At 48.2% G+C, this 15174-nt stretch overlaps 2 protein-coding genes and 1 non-coding gene across 3 annotated transcripts; 2 read left to right on the forward strand and 1 right to left on the reverse strand.

Annotated features, from left to right (window-relative positions):
* Positions 1–684: 684 nt before the first annotated feature.
* Positions 685–2514, forward strand: KLHDC9 (kelch domain containing 9). Its single transcript, XM_035009976.1, has 4 exons — positions 685–1202; positions 1483–1642; positions 1734–1932; positions 2199–2514. Exons 1-4 carry the CDS (start codon positions 685–687, stop codon positions 2363–2365), a joined length of 1044 nt encoding a protein of 347 aa, XP_034865867.1. The 3' UTR covers positions 2366–2514.
* Positions 2515–2673: 159 nt separating this feature from the next.
* Positions 2674–15173, reverse strand: PFDN2 (prefoldin subunit 2). Its single transcript, XM_035009991.1, has 4 exons — positions 15065–15173; positions 3894–3982; positions 3657–3780; positions 2674–2981 (listed from the first exon to the last, which is right to left on the reverse strand). Exons 1-4 carry the CDS (start codon positions 15137–15139, stop codon positions 2805–2807), a joined length of 465 nt encoding a protein of 154 aa, XP_034865882.1. The 5' UTR covers positions 15140–15173; the 3' UTR covers positions 2674–2804.
* On the forward strand, positions 3213–3285 carry TRNAK-CUU. Its single transcript has one exon. It is a non-coding gene; the product is annotated as a tRNA-Lys (tRNA).
* Position 15174: the final 1 nt, after the last annotated feature.

Raw genomic sequence — 15174 nt, forward strand, 5'->3', positions numbered from 1 at the left:
ACCCAACCGCGCGCACGCGCACACACTCTCTCTCTCTCTCTCTCTCTCTCTCTCTCTCTCTCTCTCTCTCTCCCCCCCCTCCCCTCTCTCTGACGACGTGCCCTGAGAGGCAGGCTCTAACACCCTCTAGTGGCCAGAGCAGAAAGGACGCTCCCAGCCGATCCACCAGGACCTTCAAGGCTCTAGCAGGGAACGTCTTCTGAAAGACACAGCACAGTTTATAAATGAGAAAGCTGAGGAGGCCTACAGAGACTCACCCTGAGAGTCAGGGGCACGGCTGGGACCAGAACCCAGGTCTCCTGACTCCCAGGCCCCGTTCCCGGCCTCCCCCTCTGACTCATCCCTGGGGAGGGCAGGTGGATTTGGAAACGGGTGTCCCCCCCTGCCCCTGCAGAGCCACGCCTGTACCTCAAACCAGCTCGCAGCTTTGATAACAGGGGTCCTTCCGGGGCCCTGGCTGCCCCCCGGCTTCCAGGATTGTTCTGGACCCCGCCCAGCTGCCGTCGCCATGGTGACAGCACCATCCGTTCCGCAGCTACGCAGGTCTCCTGTCTCCACGGTAACTGGTGCTTTGCGACCTTCACTTTGCAGCGGTCGCGCTTCTGGTGCAGCGGCGGTTGCTGGGCGACGGCAGTGGGAGGCAGGGACCCGGGTGGCTCCCGGGGTAGGGGGGTGGGGGGTGCCATGGCGCTGGCGGGGCCCCCGGGGGGCGCGGGCTGGACCTGGCGGCCGGTGGCTCGGGACGCGCTCCTGGCGCGGGCCTTCCACTCCTGCACTGAGCTGCGGGGCCGCTTCTACCTGGTGGGGGGCCTCCCGGCCGGAGGGGCGACAGAGCCGAGCGGCGACACCGTGGTCTTCGACCCGGCCGCGGGCCGGGCGGTGCAGATGGGCGCTCGGGGCGGCCCGCGGCGCAGCCACCACGACGCGGTGCCCGTGGGCGGACGCTGGCTCTGCGTGGTGGGCGGCTGGGACGGGGCGCGCCGCCTGGCCACGGTGGCCGCGCTGGACACGGAGCGCGGAGTGTGGGAGGCGTGGAGCGCGGCCCCCGGCAGCCGCCCCCCCGCCGGCCTCAGCGGCCACACCTGCACCCGCATCTCCGACCGAGAGCTGCGGGTGGCAGGCCGGGAGGGCGGGACCCGCACTCAGCGTCGCTACGGAAGCATCTACACGCTGAGGCTGGACCCCGGCGCCCGCACCTACTGGTATGGCACCCCCTGCCCCAAACGTCTCACCCTCCCTTCATCCATGCTCTAGAAGAGCGACGGCTCGGCCGAACCGCGGGCACCCTCTCCACATCCTGACCCCCTTCCCCCGCATCCACCCTGACGAGAGAGCGGAGCGCGCTCTCTGCCGGTATCACCCTCCTCTCCTCCGCCCACTGCACCGTCCGGCCTCCTTTCTGGGCTTGCCGCGAAAGAAAGGCGCTGGGGCCCAGGCAGTACAGCCCTTCTGTTTTCGGGCCGAACTTCTGCATCCCCACAGCTATAAGGAGGAGGGCTGCCACACAGCCTCCCGCTCGGGTCACTGTGCCGCCCTGCTCCGGACTCCCAGGCCCCACCCAGCTCACCAGCTGCTGCTCTTTGGGGGTTGCAACTCGCCTGAACCAGAAGTAGCTGGGCATTGGAGTCCGGGGAAGATTAAGGTATTATCTACTCACATCTTGCTCAGGGTGGAAGGGAGCTAAAATGGTGAGGCTCAAATCCCCCCAGCCAACCCCTTCTTTCTTCCGGAAGGAGGAACCACCTGCTGCCCCCCATTTGATGGAACAGCTTGCCAGGCTTGTGAGCACTGGGCAGGGGTCCCAGCAGGGGCCTCGGGGACTTCGGCATCACTCATGTTCTGTGGTGGGGCCCTTCGCTGTGCTGTTTGGTGGAGAAACTCTGACCAGAGCCAGAGACACCATCTGCAATGACCTCTACATCTATGATACCCGTGAGGGCTGGCTTGGTTGAGGAGGGGAGAAGGTGGGGAGAAGGTGGGGACACGGAAGAACCTGCAGGCGCAGAGAGAGGACGGAGTGATGGGTAGGGAGGAGCAAAAATTGACAAGTTAAAGGAATACACAGAATATTCAACTGTGAAGAGGGCCACAAATCAAGTGAGGAGAAAAAAGGCGGGCAAACGTTTGGTCTCGTGAGGAGCAGAAGCCCCACGGTGCCCAGATTCTGCTGCCTCACTGAGCACTTTCTGACCCAACAGGCAAGTCCCCTTCCACGTGGTTCCACTTCCCCTGTGCAGACCATGGGCTGAAACGCGTGGGCCATCGGACCTGCCTTTGGAATGATCAGCTCTACCTGGTTGGGGGTTTTGGTGAGGATGGCAGGACACCTAGTCCACAGGTTTGCATCCTGGACCTATTTATCTAAAGAGTAGTGCCAGGACACGGCCTCTGGTTTGTCGCAAACTCATAAACCATTACCACCAGAGCTATCTGCCTCATTTCAAACGCTTATTAAATTTCGATCTGAGAGTCAACTTTGTCTGTGAATCTTTTCGGGGGGAGGGTAGTCAACAAGTAGCCACATCTTTATTTGCAAGGGAAAGGATAAAATATGGGACCTCCTCTGATATCGTGAGCCATTAGCCTGCTGGAACCAAACCCCACAAGTCATAGGCTTTCCATGCCTCATGCAGATCCCACCCCTAATATTGGGAGAAAGCTTCAGGCTAGAGCTAAGCATTCTGACCAAAACATTTAATTAACAAAAAAATATTACAATAGCAGAGAAAATAATAATAATAACAATAAAGAGAAATTAGAAGAAGTGGGAGTCAGGGTAGAAAAAAATGCAAAGGCCTTGGTCCCTAGGAGACCAACACTCCGGCTGAGCTGGACTTGGCCCCAGCCCCTTCTGAGTTCTCCTTGGCTGCTGGTTTCTCATCTTCCCCCATGAGACGAATGTTGTGCTTTTCCCGGAATTCATTTAATTCTCTTCCCTTTGCCTGAAGCTGCTGTGTGAGTGTCTCAATGATCTTCTGTATCTAGAGGGCAAGTGACAGGGATTACATGAGGCTTTCAGGACTCCCTTCCCCTGCCTGGTGCGGACTATGGCTGGGGATGTGATGGAGGGATGATACCTCTAGCCTCACCAAGTATTGACAGGAGAGCCCAGCCACTAAAAGTATGCCTTTCTCAAACACAATGATTTATAAACTTTAATGTACATAAGAACCACTTGGGCTGTTTGTTTTTGACATGCTACTCCACGGGGCGCCTGGCTGGCTCAGTCGGTAGAGCATGCGACTCTTAATCTCAGGGTTGTGGGTTCAAGCCCCACGCCGGATGCCGAGATTACTTAAAAAAAAAAAAAGCCACTTCACAGGCCCCACCTCCAACTGTTCTGAATCAATGGGTCCGGGAAGCGGCATTTTAAGTCAGTCCTCCAGGTGACCTGGATGCAGGTATCCATGGACTACACTGTGAGAAACACGGCTCTCCCTGCCCTCTCTCCCCCAGATCGGCCAGGTCACAGAGCGCAGGGAAAAAGGCTGGCAGCCCACAACTACTCCTGTCTGAGTCTAGACTTAACAGCATAAAAAGCATAGCCTAACAGGCTTTTTATGCTGTCTTCAACATGGGTTCCTACCCACCGGCCTACACCCTGGCCCCCCTCCCACGCCTCAGCTGCCCAGAGCTTCTCGGGGATCCCTGCTCACCTGCTCCTTGTTGTTCTCCAGGGCAGGCAGCACCTCTTTGACCGTCCGCTCCACCAGCACACCTCCAACCATGCGGTAGCACTTGCGGGCCTCATCCACCTCCTTCAGCGTGTCAATCACGAGGCTGCGGCAGGAGGACAAGGCGCAGCTGAGAGTTCGGCCCCACCGACGGCACCCGGCCCTCCCAAAATGGCCCGGCCAACTCCCCTTCCGTTTGCTGCTCCCCAACCTCCTCACCTGTGCTCGTTCAGCTCCATCTCCAGCTCAGCTGCTTTGGACGCCAGACCCCGCTGTTCCTGCCGAAGGCGGTTGAAGCCAGCAATCACCTTAGAAGACGAGAAAGACTTGAGAGAGGAGACAGTGGACATGGCAGAGGCTCCGGAAACAACACAGGAGGGCAAGCTCTGGACACCTACCTTGGAAAAGGAGCGGAACCCAAGTTTGTGATTTCTACCTTTAGTCTGTCAGGACTTCCACTCGCGCAACACTTACGGAGAGCCTACGGCGTGTGAGAACTGTGCCCGGCCCTCCTGCGGCTTCCGCGTGGGGAGGGACAGGCACGTGTACTATGCGGGGGGGGGGGGGGGGGAGCGATGCTCAGACTTGCAGGGAGAGAGCTGTCCGCAAAGGCTTTGTAGTGGGTAACTCTCGTTTGGGTCTGCCCAGCATTCCTCCCACAGGGAAACTGCCCTTCCTGAGCTCAGTAGGCTGCTTGTGGGGCTACTATTCACAGGACCCATGCTCCCTGACCACGGGGGCAGCGACCTGTTCTATACCAGAGTCTCTGTACAGGAACTGATTTGGGGGGAAAGACAAAGAGGTCCAGAAGACAGTGGGAGCCAAGACAACTAGCTGTCCTGCACAGATGATCCTCGGTCCCTCTTCCTGAAATCCCCAAAGCTGCCCTAGTTTTTGAACTTGGTGTGACCCAGTTCTTGAATCTTTCTTTTCATTGTGTTCAATTCTCTGAACGACCCACTCTCCTTCCAAAACACTACTTAAAAAGAAACAAAAAAAAAGTTGGCCAGAGTCTGTTTCTGTAGCCTAGAAACCCTAACATAGGCTTGCGGAGACACACTGCCTTCGCTGAAGCCTGAAGGATGAGAAACTGGGGGAGGGTGGGGTGCAAGAGATGCGTAAGAAGTAACATATGTAAAGGCCCAGAGGAATGATTACTACCAGCTCCTTGTTCCCCAGAAACGGAGCAGGGAGTTAAAACTTCGTGAAAACCAGACTGGGTACTACTGTCACCAGCCCCGTGACTTGCAGTACAGGGCTGAGGACTGTGTGTGGAGAGAAACATCAGATGAAAGGTAGAAAAGGTAATGAGGACAGAAAATTGTGGGGGTGGGTGGGGTAGGAGAAAAAAAAAAAAAAAAGGAAAACCTGGGGCCCGGGGACAAAAGACCGGGTTTTCAGGTTTTGTCTCCGCCACATACTGGCTCTATGGCCTCGGACATTTAACCTTATGGTTCTCAACCCTAGCTGCACATCAGAATCCCCAGGGTAGCATGAACAGTGGCATCTCAGAACAATTACACAATCACTGGGTGAGGCCCAGGCAGCAGTATTTCTTTCTTTCTTTTTGTTTATTTTTAGAGAGAGAGAGAGAGAGAGAACGTGCATGCACGTGGGGGAGAAGCAGAGGGAGAGAGAGAATCCCAAGCAGACTCGCACGGAGCCCAGAGCCTGGGGCTCGATCTCATGACCCTGAGATCATGACCTGAGCCAGAATCAAGAGTGAGACAAGTGGGACACTTAACCCTGAGCCACCCAGATGCCCCAGGCCTCAGTATTTTTAAAAGCTCTCCCACATAATTCTATTAGTGCAGCCAGAACTGAGAACCACAGGGTTACTCTCTTTGAGCCTTAGTTCCCTCACGTGTGAAACACACAGGGAACCTACTCTACTGAGCTGTCGTATCCTGTGAACCAGCTCGTATGAAAGGACTCTGTAAGCAGGAGAGTACATTAACTACCACCTTGGCCTTCTCTCCAAACCCACACGGCCTCCCCTCCGGCCCCTCCTGTTCAGCGGAGAGCAGTGAGCCCACCCACTCCAACTACTGCTGAAGCTCTCACTCCCATTCACATAATGTCCAGTCTCACTGCCACTAATGAACAACCACCTCAACCTTACTAGGATCTTTTATCTCTAGCTCTCTCTGCAAGGCTCATCGAAAGCTAGTAAGATCCTTTCTTTTTTTTTTAAGATTTTATTTATTTATTTGACAGAGAGAAAAAGACAGCAAGGGCAGGAACACAAGCAGGGGGAGTGGGAGAGGGAGAAGCAGGCTTCCCGCGGAGCAGGGAGCCTGATACGGGACTCGATCCCAAGACCCTGGGATTATGACCTGAGCCGAAGGCAGACGCATAACAACTGAGCCACCCAGGTGCCCCCAGCGAGTAAGATCCTAACGGCCGACCTGTGCCACCCCTACATCCCTCTACTGCCCAAAAAGCCAAGGAACAGGTCTGGCTAGGACCCTGCCACTTGAGCAGCGTGCTGCCTTCTCCAGGCCCCCACCCATCCATCTCCGTCCACTCCGTCCACTCGTTCCAACAGATGCCTTGAAAATCTAACTCGTCTATAAGCTGTTCTTCCTTCGCCTCCACTACGTATACCAAACTATTCCATTTATAGTTAGCTTTTTCTCCACTGTCAGTGTTACAGATCAAAATAATTTCACCTAAGGGGCGCCTGGGTGGCTCAGTCGTTGGGCGTCTGCCTTCGGCTCAGGTCATGATCCCAGGGTCCTGGGATCGAGCCCCGCATCGGGCTCCCTGCTCGGGGGGAAGCCTGCTTCTCCCTCTCCCACTCCCCCTGCTTGTGTTCCCTCTCTCGCTGTGTCTCTGTCAAATAAATAAAAAATCTTTAAAAAAAAAAACAAAAATAATTTCACCTAAGAAAATTCAATAACTAAACCAGATTCTAGATGCTCTCCTAGCACCCAAATGACCCACTCTTCTAGATGTATGTTGTTAAATACACCAATGAAATCAGCTTAAGAGTCTAAAATTTCTGAGGCCTGAACTTATTTTCCTTAGTAATTAGTAAGAATCTACTTTTCAACCACCAATTTAACAGAACTAAAGGCAAAAAAGAGATTTTTTTTTTTAATTCCAATTTTTCTTCAAACATTCTTGTTAATAAACAACCCCTATTTCTTCCTGGTCCAGTTTATGAACTTGTAATCAAATGTCAAACTAGAATAAATCTATTTAAATGTATGAGTTACCCACAGTTAATTATGGAAAATTTCAGCCACTGGTGTACTTAAAGAAAATTACATCTCTTAGCAGCTAACTGTAACCTAACTGGAAATTAGATGTAAAATAAACTGATATTAACCTGCCATCTCTGGGGTCTGCCACATAATGAAGACAGAAAGGCTGTGATCTATTCCCACATTCTTCCTGTTAAAAGACAACTTTTCTAATGGTCTTCTCGCTTATGGCTAGAATTAAATTTCCTTCTCTTTCCCTCGTTCCCTGTTCTCCTAAAATTGTCTGGTATAAGCAAGGACGGCCAGGTCAGTGTTGATTCTCTCAGCCCTACTAAAATCATCATCTTACATGTAAACATCCCTCCTGAAAAAGAGTCCAATTAAATTAAAATACCAGCTGTTTATTCTATTCAAAAGTAACTGCAATCCTGGTAACCATACAGAGCTCTTTACATTCTCATAATTGGCACATACAAACAATTTTACACAGGACATGGTTTTCTTCCCTCCCCCCGCCCCAGCTTTACTGAGATATAATGACATGTGACATTGTGTAAGTTTAAGGTATACAACATTATTACTTGATATATGTACATATTGTGAAATGATTACCAAAATAAAATCAGTTAACACATTCCATATGTTAACCCCTTCTATGTGCTCACATATAAATGTGCATCATGTCTGGGTGATTCAGTCAGTTAAGTGTCTGACTCTTGATTTTGGCTCAGGTCATGATCTCAGGGTCATAAGATGGAGCCCCACGTCAGGCTCTGAGCTGAGTGTGGAACCTGCTTAGGATTCTCTCTCCCTATCCCTCTGCCCCTTCCCCTCACTCAAGTGTATGTGGCACTCTCTCTCTCTCTTTCAAAAAAAAAATAAGATAAAATAAAGCATATCGGGGCACCTGGGGGGCTCAGTCGGTTAAGCGTCTGCCTTCGGCTGAGGTCACGATCCCAGGGGCCTGAGCTCAAGTCCTGCATCGAGCCCTCCATCGGCCTCCCTGCTCTGCAGGGAGCCTGCTTCTCCCTCTAACCCCACTTGTGCCCTCTCACTCTCTCTCTCTGTTAAATAAATAAATAAAATCTTTAAAAAAAATTAAAAATAAAATGAAGCATACCAGTTCCTTAAATTTCTTTTAAAGATTTTATTTATTTGAGAGAGAGCGAGAGACAGCAAAAGTGGAGGGGGGGCGGTAAACGGAGAGAGAGAGAAGCAGACTCCCAGCTGAGCAGGGAGCCTGATGCGGGACTCGATCCCAGGACCCCAGGATCATGACCTGAGCTGAAGGCAGATGCTTAACCAATTGAGCCACCCAGGCACCCTCCTTAAATTTTGATAGAAAATTATTCCAATTTTATTGCATTCCTAATTTTCAACCATGCAGCCTGCCTTCTAATCTTTATTGTTACCTTCTTTGAAATTTTAAATATGCAAATGCAATCTCTTTTTAAATACCTATTTTTTCCACAGTCCTACAGTAAAACACCTTCCTCCCACAGTTTATAAGTAAAAGAACACTACTATATGCCAAGCACTCTGCTACTCTTTATCTCATTTAATTCTAAAATAAAAACACATTTTAAGACATGTACTTCACTTTATAGATCAGTAGAGCAAGGCTGGTGGGTGTGCGTGTGTGTGTGTGAAAATAACACAGTGAACCAGTACTTCTACCCAGGTTTGTTGAACTCTAAGAATCCAGTTTCTACTGATGTATTATTACTGGCTTGTCACGTATCACCTCTCATTAAGGTCAAACTAGGGGGCGGCCCCTGGCTGGCTCAGTCAGAAAAACGTGCAACTCTTGATCTCAGGGTTGTGAGTTCCAGTCCCACGTTGGGTGTAGAGATTATTTAAAAAAGAAAGTCTTAAAAAAAAAAAAAGTCAGGGGCACCCGATGACTCAGTTGGTTAAGTGGCTGACCTCGGCTCAGGTCATGATCCTCAGGACCCATCAGGCTCTGTGCTCAGTGGGGAGTCTGCTTTTCCCTCTCCCTTTGCTGCTCCCCCTGCTCATGCTCTCTCAAATAAATAAATAAAATCTTCAAAAAAAAAAAAGTCAAACTATTTCCGATGATTTATTTTCCCTTTTCCTTCCTTCCTTTTTTTTTTTTGTTGTTGTTGTTTATTTAATCAATACCACATAGTGTTGATAACTTCAGGAAAAATCTATAATCATTACCTTTACCTCTGAAATGCCCTTTGGTCTTCTTACCTACATGATGTTTACTCTTACTGGGTTCAGTGAAAAATAGAACAATAGGTCAAGAATTATGACTAGATGCATCTGGAAAAGCATTTTCTGGGGTGTCACTCACTAAGTATCTTCTTTTCAGTTTAGTGCCCCCTTTCCTGACAAACATACTCAACTATCAAGAAAATGTCATTGACCAGGGGCACCTGAATGGCTCAGTCAGTTAAGAGTCTCCCTTCGGCTCAGGTCATGATCTCGGGATCCTGGGATCAAGCCCCACGTCATCAGGCTCCCTGCTCCCTCTCCCTCTGCCCCTCCTCCCTGCTTGTGTGTGTTAACGCTCTCTCTCTAATAAATAAATAAAATCTTTTTTAAAAAAAGAAAGACAAAAGAAAACGTCATTGACCTTACTACTCCAACAAATAACAGTTCTCAGCCCTTCTCTTCATCTTCTATTTTAGGACTAGTCTGTACTCACTGCTTCTACTTCCCCACCTCCCATTCACTCCCAACCCACTTTAAATTGCCTTCTATCTATACTAGTTATTAAATTATTATTACTTATTAAACTACCCTCTCAAAAATCATGAATGGCCTCCTACCGAATTCAACAATTTTTTCTCAATTTTCACTCTGCTTCTTCAAACTCTCTTCCTTTAAGTAGCAACATGGTAGGGTGGAAAGAGCCCAAACTTCTGAGTCTGACATGGGTTCATGTCCTAGTATTGCTCTTTACTTGCTATAATGACCGAGTTACTTAACTTTTCTCTTGGTCTCCTCATTTATAAAATGGAATTCATATACCATGCGGAAGGGTTTCTAAACATCAGCACTGATATTCTGGGCAGGAAAATACTTTTTTATAGGGGGCTGTCCTGTGCATGGTAGGAGATTTAGCAACCTCTCTGCTTCTACCCACTAAAAGCCAGTAGCAGCTCCTACTTGTGACAACCAAAAATGTCTCCAGGCATTGCCAAATTTCTCCTGGGGTGAAATCACAGCAGGCTGAGTACCACAGCCTCAGGGTAACAATGAGAACTAAACTGAGGGAATACATCCAGTGCCCAATACAAGGAAGGTTCTCTTCTCTCTTTTAGCTTCCAGGACTCTTTGGTTCATTGGTTCTCCTACCTCTCTTAACACTTCTTTCCTCTTCCTGAAGTTCTTCCTCTCACCCCCACAGTGGAGACAGGATCTAAGATTCTTTTCATAGTACTTCTCCCTTTATTACCTAGACTATTTCAATTCGTATCTTAGCTACTTCTATGGCTTCAACAATTGCCTTTATTCTACTGCCTGCAAACCCAGGCCTTCTCAGAAATTCTAGACCCATACTTCCAAGTTAGAGGAAGGAGCTCTGAAGTCGGTCAGAAATGACTCCACAGTCTAACTATGAGCAAGTTATCTCTTTTTTGAACCTTTTCTTCACCAATAACATAAAGATAATAACTGTCTCCTAGGATATTGTGAAGATCAATTAGTTACATCAAGGACTTAGGACAATATCCAGTATATAACAGGTTGTCAATAAAGAGCTATTAGTATAGAACATTTCCACTTAAATGTCCTACGGATACCTTAAATTCAGATCATCTGAAGTGGAACTGATCATCTTTTACCCTGTTTGAAACTGTTCCTTTTCTTGTCTCCATTTCTTTCTTTCTTTCTTTTTTTTTTTTTGGAAAGATTTTATTTATTCATTTAAGAGAGACAGAGACAGAGAGAGAGCCAGGGCAGAGGGAGAAGCAGGCTCCCTGTGGAGCAGAGAGCCCAATGCGGGACTTGATCCTAGGACCCTGGGGATCACAGCCTGAGCCGAAGGCAGAGGCTTAACCGATTTAGCCACCCAGGCACCCCTGTCTCCCCTATTTCTGCTAATGACACCACTCTAGCCCTCCAGGTAGGAAACCCTGGTTTCATCTTTGAACACACCCTTATCCCAACAACTGCCAAATTTACTGCACCTACTTCAGCAATTTTTCTTAAGCTCTCTGACATCACCCTAGTCCGAGCCTTCATTACCCATGGAGTCCGAACTACTCCTGTAGCCTTCTAAATTATCTCCCTATTTTTGGGCTCTCCAAATTCATCCTATACACTGCTGGTAATTTAATTTTCCTAACACTTGGATGACATAGAAAAATGTTCATGATATATTAGACTTAAAACACAGACTACAGGGGCACATGGATGGCTGTCGGTTAACTGTCTGCCCTTGGCTCAGGTCACGATCCCAGGGTCCTGGGATCGAGCCCTGCATTAGGCTCCCTGCTCAGCAAGGAACCTGCTTCTCCCTCTGCCCTTCCCCCCTGCTCACGCTCTCTCACTCTCTCGCTCACCTCTTTCTCCAATAAATAAAACCTTTAAAAAACAAAAGACAGATTACGAAAGTATACATTGTATAATACTAATAAAGTATATAAATACGTAAAGAAGACATGTCCTCCCTTTCCATCTATACAACATACAAAAACATAAAGGAGGGGGAGAAACCTCCTTTGGAGTATTATCAAAGGATATATTCCAAAATGGTAACAGTAGTTATCTTTGGATACTAGGATCATGGGCAATTTATTTTTTATTTTGTACTTTTTCCTGTGTTTTCTACATTTCCACAATGAACATGTCTTGTTTTATGTAAAAGAAAAATAACAACAGCATACCATACATCCTTCTGTGACTCCCTCACTGCTTACATTAAAAAGTTCCAAATTCATAGACATTGGAGAGGGTATGTGCTATGGTGAGCACTGTGAATTGTGTAAGACTGATGAATCACAGACCTGTACCTCTGAAACAAATAATACATTATATGTTAAAAAAAAAGAGATAGTAGGAAGGGAAAAATGAAGGGGGGGGGAAATCGGAGGGGGAGAAGAACCATGAGAGACTATGGACTCTGAGAAACAAACTGAGGGTTTTAGAGGGGAGGGGGGTGGGCGGATGGGTTAGCCCGGTGATGGGTATTAAAGAGGGCACGTATTGAATGGAGCACTGGGTGCTATATGCAAACAATGAATCATGGAACACTGCATCAAAAACTAATGATGTCATGTATGGTGAGTAACATAATAAAATTAAAAAAAAAAAGTTCCAAATTCTTTGCCATGCAAAGACTCAGCTTGCTTTAAGCACCACATCTTTCTTATACCTCATGATTTAGCTAAACTAACCAGTCACTGCACTTCATGTCAGCCTGTGCTTTCCTAGTCTAGCTCTCCTCTTCTTATCCTATTCCCTATATTCTATTTCCATTACCACTGTTCCAATCTATCCATTCCTTCAGGCTCAGTTCAAATATCTTTTTTTTTTTTTTTAAGATTTTTTATTTATTTATTTGAGAGAAAGAGAATGAGAGCACATGAGAATGGGGAGGGTCCGAGGGAGAAGCAGACTCCCTGCCAAGCAGGGAGCCCGATGTGGGACTCCATCCCGGGATTCCAGGATCATGACCTAAGCCGAAGGCAGTCGCTTAACCAACTGAGCCACCCAGGCGCCCCTCAGTTCAAATATCTTTAATATGATCATGTATACATGGAAAAATATGTCTGTCTGATTCTCAAATCACCCACTCAATTGAAAGCCCTGCTCTTCCAGTTACTGACTTTGGGTAAGTTAACTAAAGTCTCTGAAACGCAAATATCCTTACCTATAAAGGGAGAACAATATAACCTGCTCCAAATAGCAATAATTAAATAACAGAGGAAAAAACGAGTACCTAGTACAATGTGTTACTTCCTTCCATCTTGTATATAAGGGACATATGTAGCTCACATTTGTAGGAGTGATAAATCATATATATATTTTTTTTAATTTTTTAAAGTAATCTCTAGGCCCAACACGGGTCTTGAACTCACCACTCTAAGATCAAGAACCACATGTTCTACCTACTGAGCCAGCCAGGCACCCCAATAAATCTAATATTTTTTACCCAGTGTTCTCTCTGGAACACAAAGGCCACATATTGTTAAGCAAGAACAGCCTCAGAACTCAATTATCACAACTGCTCAGTTTCTTTTGAGGGCTTCTTCTCTTTCTCCATAACCCCTTAGATATTGGTTCCACCCTTGTTCTGCTTCTTTTTTCACTTTCCATACAAACCCTAGATGATTTTGCCCATAACCATGACTTTGTCTACCATCCATAAGCTTATAATTCTCTAATCTGTATCTCTGACTCAGATTTCTGTAACTCAAGATTTATAAGTCAAACCGACTATTAAAAATGTCTCTACCTGAACACCCTACAAGAAACCCAAACTCAAAACCCCCAAATAAACTTATTCCCCAGCTCCCCGCCCCCGACATTTCCTATCTTCCTATATTCCCTATGACACCAGCATCCATCAAAGACAGAAATCTGAGAAACATCCTAGATTCCTATCCCTTTTTCCTCACATTGAAGGCTTGCATTCCATCCCATACTTTAAGTCTACATGCCAGGCAGGTTCACGCCTCAGTGCTTTTAAGCATATGAGTCCCTCTACCTAGGAAATTCTCCATTTCCTTCTTGCTTGACTAATTTCTCTCATCCTTTAGAACTGAATTGAAGGATTATGACTTCCAGAAAAAACAACAAACATACTATATTCCAGTCACTGTGCAAAAACCCTTTGCATGCATTTCTTCTCTAATAATCAAAAGAGTGATGAGGTATGCACCATTATATTTTTACAGGAGGGCAAGGTGAGAGAAGTAACTCACAGGAGGTCATCTACACATAATAAATAGTAGAAACGTGATTGAAGCACAGATCTGCCAAACGCCAGTGCACTTCGTACGCTCTTAGCCACCCCCACTATACCACAGCTCCCCTTTCCCACCCACTCCTCAAATCCCATAACCTCCTGCTTAGTTAGAGGGTCCCTCTTCTAGCTACCATAAAGAGGGGCCTATGTGGAATGCTGTACATCTTTACTGTTTGGTTTGTCTTTTCTCAAAGGAGTCTGTGAGCGATCTTGAAAACAAGGTCATTTCATGTATCCGTTTTCCTGTACCAAGCAGAGGGCCTTAGCACATGGTAGAGCCTCAGAAAATATTAGGTTCCTTCTCCCTTCCCTTCCACCACAACCGCCCCCCGCCCCCACCTGGGGACAGAAAGTACCCTTTCCCCCGCTCCGCAAAATCCCACAGCACTTTATACCTATTAGGGCTCTCATCCTTTGCGTCATGTTAGCATTTTGTAGGTCTTATTTTACTATGAGCTCTTTGAAGAATCTTTATGCAGACACCTTTGCCTGTAGTAACTGTTCAACAAATAACTGATAAGTGAACCTGCAATTAAAAGAGCTGCTGTTTATGTTTTCCTTTCTATTATGTAGATTTCTTCCCACCTCTATTAAACACTAGCCCCATCATTAGCCAACTATGGCTCCCACGCCACAGAAGGCTTTCCGAGTTATTAATCAAACGTTTCCCGATGCTAGACACTGGGGGAAATGCAAACTCGGGTTAGAAAGGGTTTCTGGCCGCCAAAGAAATCCAATCTAATAGGACTTGCGAGTCGAAATAGTATGGAACACTAGGCTCTTCAAGTATGTGAGTCACGTGGCTCTGCAGAGTGAGGGCGACTGTCAACGTCGTTTCAGGGTCACGTAACAGACCACACAACCAGCCCGTTGACTAATCCCCTGGGATTCGTTGCGAGCTGCCCGGCCCAGCCTATGCTGTTTGAGGGTGCGGAGAAGTGGGGAAAGCGACGACCTATCTCCCCTCACGACCGCGCATCCTCCCACACGCTGCACGTCGGGGCTCTGGCCTCCTGCTGGCTCACCCAACACCCCAAGGGAGGCGTGGCTTTCACCTACCAAGTCTCCGGCTCTCTCCCCCGGGGCTCGGCCAGCTTCTCCAAGGACCCTCCCCTCCCTGGGCGGCCTCGCAAAGGTGAGACCGGAGTGAGGCCTGCACCAGCCACAGGCTCCCCCCTCCGCTCGCATCGATTCTGGCCTCGGCCCCGTTGCCCTCCCCCGGGTTCTCCGCTCCTCACCTGCTCTGCCGACACCGCCCCTTTCCCCGCGCCGCTACCGCTGCTCTTGACGGCACGACCGCTGCTCTCCGCCATCTTCGCCGCCTGCTGGGCTTCCGGCGTGCGCAGCT

This window comes from Mirounga leonina, unplaced genomic scaffold (genome assembly GCF_011800145.1).
Source record: "Mirounga leonina isolate KUSES-001 unplaced genomic scaffold, KU_Mleo_1.0 Mir_154, whole genome shotgun sequence".
NCBI classification, from domain to species: Eukaryota; Metazoa; Chordata; class Mammalia; order Carnivora; family Phocidae; genus Mirounga; species Mirounga leonina.